Source organism: Mesitornis unicolor, unplaced genomic scaffold (genome assembly GCF_000695765.1).
Source record: "Mesitornis unicolor isolate BGI_N332 unplaced genomic scaffold, ASM69576v1 scaffold14888, whole genome shotgun sequence".
Classification (NCBI taxonomy): domain Eukaryota; kingdom Metazoa; phylum Chordata; class Aves; order Mesitornithiformes; family Mesitornithidae; genus Mesitornis; species Mesitornis unicolor.
The window spans coordinates 79,336-81,623 of record NW_010202662.1 but is presented as its reverse complement, the minus strand read 5'-3'; the positions used below and the strand labels follow the sequence as shown (position 1 = coordinate 81,623).

At 39.8% G+C, this 2,288-nt stretch overlaps 1 protein-coding gene across 1 annotated transcript in view; it reads right to left on the bottom strand.

Moving 5' to 3' along the window:
• Positions 1-2,288, bottom strand: part of ANK2 (ankyrin 2, neuronal) — a gene marked incomplete at its 5' end in the record, with an annotated part of 88,587 nt that overhangs the window by 8,029 nt on the left and 78,270 nt on the right. Inside the window, 2 exon segments of the mRNA XM_010190476.1 lie at positions 924-1,007; positions 1,468-1,560. Coding sequence (XP_010188778.1) covers positions 924-1,007; positions 1,468-1,560 — 177 coding nt within the window.

Sequence of the window (2,288 nt, the reverse complement as noted above, 5' to 3'; positions counted from 1 at the left end):
GAACCAGTGAGCTGGAATTAACCTACTTAAGAGACCAATCTGGTGCTTAAGCTTTCTAGGCATTGGCAAGTCAATCAAAGGAGCAGGAGAGAATTATGGGGCTCAAGATGAGACAAATTTCTCAAGATGATGGGTATGCATCTGTCTGTGAATGACCTAGAGCTCCTTCCCAGCCCCTTTTGACAGTTACCTCCTGCTTTGTCCAAAAGCTTATGTGCTGTGATGCTCATTCAGGCTGTGTCACATATATTTAAGATAGTCACAGAGGGAGGGTAATGCCCTCCCAGATGTGGACCTACCCAGAAGAATACAGTCAAGTTCCCTCTTGCACATGCCCAGGAATATTTATCTGGGTTTTTTTATTTTAACATGCATTCAAACAACTTCCAGAGGCATGCTATCCAGCTGAGGGTCTGTGATGTTTTCTTGGGAGACAGAAGATGTTTGCCACCAGCAGAATTCAGCTGAGTCTCTAAGCACTGAGTTGTCAGATAAAGCAAGGAGCACAGAAGTTGTTCTTCTGTGAGAAATCTTCTTCTGGAGATTCTGAAGATCTAAAGTCTGGGTTTAGATGACTCTTGCAGACCTAGCCCTCCAGTAGTTTTATTAACATGAGCAAACATGATCTTAGATAAAATTGTGGTGATATTTATTTTTTTAATAAATTTGGAAATGTGGATCCATGCAGAATTTTCATTGGCTGTAAGAGGGAAAATTAACAAAATGTGTCATGTTAACTTATAAACTGTGAAACTGAATGATCTTGTGAGTCAAAATAAGTCTTCAAGTTTGGAATCTCTCATGAACAGAATTTCTGGTTCCTTCCATGCTCTACTCTTAAAAATCATGCCTCTTCACAACAGAAAATCTGGCATGTATGTAGATACATTCAAGAAGGTAGCAAGGGGCATAACTGACAGTACCTTTTTTACTACTGTGTGGCCATGTTCATCTGTATATTGCTCTTCTGTAACTGTTTCTGGTGGCATTTCAGGCATACTATCAGCCTGTATGACAAAGGACAAAGTTTTATGAAGCAAAGCCTTCATATAGATAACTTTAAATAAGCAGTTTTAATATTGGTTAATTGGTTAGAGAATGAAGAATATTGAGAAATATTAGAAAAAAAATTGTTCTTAAAATAAATATTTAGAAAGGTATGCAAAGAAAAGTTATGCCAGAATGGACAGGCAAATATGTGTTAGTTGACCATGTTTATGGGGCTGAGAAGTCTTTGTACTTCTCCTACTAAGGCATCTCACAGAACAGGGAGTTGGGTTAGCCGTGTTACTATAGTCCTCCCTTCAAGAAAAGCTATTAGAATGGCTTATCCAATGCCCATGCATTATTCAGGAGCATTCCAGCTTCAGGGGCAATACCAGCCAAGGGGCTGTCTCAGCAGCACACCTAAAGGTGTTACCAGGGCCTAGGCACCACAGGCTTGTGCAGTCATTCAACACCCAGTACCTGAATAATCACCCGGCGACGAATGACCCTGGTGGTTACCATCTCATCCTCGTCTGAGCTCATCTCCAGCACACTGAGCTCCTCTGCTAACTCCTAATGGAAGCATGGAAGCAGTGCTTTGCTGTATGTAGCACTAGCAGTACTTACAGGTTCTGTCTTGTTTCTATCTAAAGCCACTTTCACTTCTGAAGATTTTTGCTTTTAGGATTTTGACCTCTTACCTTACTGACTTCAATCTCTGAAACATTGATGCAGGGTGGGAGGCTTTGGCCACTTGACAATACATCAGCTGTTCACTAGCTTATTGAAAAAAGAAGGATGAATCTTTGACATACTAATTCTATAGGATGCTCTTAGTAGTCTTGGTGCTCTTAAGGTCGCCAGAGACAAGCCTGAAATTTGTGGAATGACCTGGCTGCAGGTGGACTAGAAGATATTACTAACACAAACTCTGGAACTAATACATATTGCATACGGTTTCTGTATTAATTGCACAGAAAATTATGTGAAAGTCTTTTAATCCTCCATACTGGAAGGTGCATAGTGCAGCATATAGACAGTAGGACTAAACAGTTTTAACTAGAGGACAACATATCAATAGCCTTGGCACTGGAAAGATCAAGAAAAATTAGTAACAAGTGTTGGAAGCTCTTCTCTGTCCTGCATAGGGAAAAGTTAAAAATGTAAATGAAGAGTTTAGAAGGCAAAGAGAACCTGAAAAGAACTACTTGGGAAATATCAACAGTATAAAAGCATAAAGGGGAAAATAATGAGTGGGTTGTTTCTTTTTGGCAGTGCTGGTTTTTGTTGTTGTTTTAATA